Source organism: Phanerochaete carnosa (genome assembly GCF_000300595.1).
Source record: "Phanerochaete carnosa HHB-10118-sp unplaced genomic scaffold PHACAscaffold_3, whole genome shotgun sequence".
In the NCBI taxonomy this organism is placed as follows: domain Eukaryota; kingdom Fungi; phylum Basidiomycota; class Agaricomycetes; order Polyporales; family Phanerochaetaceae; genus Phanerochaete; species Phanerochaete carnosa.
In genome coordinates, this window is record NW_006767630.1 from 1,134,070 (window position 1) to 1,135,822 (window position 1,753).

The following is a 1,753-nucleotide window of genomic DNA, read 5'->3' on the forward strand; positions in this document are numbered from 1 at the left end:
CGCCTCGTGGAGAATGCGCAACCAGACGATCTCATCGTCTTCTTATGTAGGATACCACCCTTAGTAACGTTTCTCCACAGAGAGATGAACCATTTTCTAGACTTAGGCCATGGATGTCAAACTCTGAACGAGACTGGAACGGAGGCAGATCGTTTGGACGAAAGTATGTTACGCTCGTCATCTCTCGAGGACAAACATGTGATGTAGTGCACCAGACATCCTTACAAGCAATCACGCCGGCTGGCCACAGGATAAGAACGGGGGCAAGTTACCTACTCGACGCGCCTGTGATCTTGCTTGCGACCACCCTTACTATGAGAAGTATCGGGGTGTTATTTCGGACAACGTACGTGCAGCACACTTCAGACTTAGAGGTGATACTGACGACTAGATGTGTAATAGGAGCTTAGAGAGCTGTTAGTGAATCCTGTACCGGCTGGTGCCCAGTTGCTTGTACGTACCATGGAGCTAAGAGCGTAGTCCCTGTTAAGTATGTGGTTAATAGGCATTCATTGAGACATGTCATTCGGAGACTATGCTTGGTGAGAATCTTGATTTTGCAATCGCTAGGAAGTATACTCATTTTTACAGACCTAGACTCCTCTCGATGGAAGCGCAAATGCGCGCGGGCGCTGTCTAGTATGTCTGAATGGCAATGTCATGGCATCTCAATCCTAACCACCGCATTAGGAATCCCATCCGCATACGACCAGGTTGTCAGATGCGTCCGCAGGACGAACTTCACCCGTCTATCATCCATGGATTGTAGGGCCAACCCCGCCGATTTGATCGGGCCGCCCTCAAAGATTGCAGCTCAGAATCATGCTCCGCAACGTGGCGACAGCTATGATGACAAGTACTTCCTCAAGAGTCCCCGCGGATACGATTTAGGAGATCCTTGGGTGGTGAGCACGGTCACGCCCCGGGATAGCTGCCGCTGATTCGGCATCAGGTTTATTTATCTTCCGCGAGGGATGACCAGACGTCTTTGTCTGATGAGTGGACGATGATGCGCGTGCGTCTTTCATAGTCTTCTCGTCGACTTACGGTTGACTGCGTTCCTTGAACAGGTCGTTATTGAACATCTAGAGGCCCGTAAGCTTTTCATCAGTGCAGTAAGGGTATTTCGCTGAGAAAATTTTGCTTGACGTGCCTAGAACGTAACGAAGGCCGACGAACCACCGTCTTAGAGTTGCAGGAACACGTCAAGTGAGTTTCCAGGTTCAGTAGTAGTTTAGCACGGCTTCTAATATTCAACTAGGGACCGGCTGGCGCAGCTGCGTCTCGAGTCAATACGGAAAAATGGTACCGTCGAGAAAGGGCGTGAAGAAGCTCTTAAAAAGAGTCTCCGCAAACGTGTGACCCCTCAGGTCTGTCTGGATATCCTCCGCGTCTTTGGCACGATCACTGACAAAAACTCGTCTAATCAGGTGTCTACTCTGGACAAGAAGGTGAGCTTGCCTCAAACCATCTGACACATTTATCGCTGATCCTCAGTCAGATGCTTCATACTGTCCTCGAAATTTAGAGGATGCGGTTCTTGTGCCGTTTGAGGAATACATGCATCTTCCCCATGGACCTATCACGGCCATAATCATAGCTCACTGATACCATCGGACACCCATGATACCCCCGTACATCTTACAGCGATTTATGACATTTGTGCTTCTCTTTCACAGCTTTGCTTGTAAACTGTAGCTTTAGCAAACTCTGGTACTCTGCACTTCGACCAAATATGCCACAACAACGCGAG

General features: G+C 49.2%; 1 protein-coding gene across 1 annotated transcript in view; it reads left to right on the forward strand.

Moving 5' to 3' along the window:
- Positions 1–1,722, forward strand: part of PHACADRAFT_206615 (uncharacterized protein) — a 3,321-nt gene extending 1,599 nt beyond the window's left edge. The window contains exons 11-23 of the mRNA XM_007393021.1: positions 26–46; positions 101–163; positions 216–346; positions 403–453; positions 506–542; positions 592–639; positions 691–905; positions 953–1,015; positions 1,071–1,095; positions 1,158–1,209; positions 1,262–1,370; positions 1,431–1,451; positions 1,502–1,722. Coding sequence (XP_007393083.1) covers positions 26–46; positions 101–163; positions 216–346; positions 403–453; positions 506–542; positions 592–639; positions 691–905; positions 953–1,015; positions 1,071–1,095; positions 1,158–1,209; positions 1,262–1,370; positions 1,431–1,451; positions 1,502–1,528 — 863 coding nt within the window. The 3' untranslated portion in view covers positions 1,529–1,722. The remainder of the gene's footprint in view (positions 1–25; positions 47–100; positions 164–215; positions 347–402; positions 454–505; positions 543–591; positions 640–690; positions 906–952; positions 1,016–1,070; positions 1,096–1,157; positions 1,210–1,261; positions 1,371–1,430; positions 1,452–1,501) is intronic.
- The last annotated feature ends 31 nt before the right edge of the window (positions 1,723–1,753 follow it).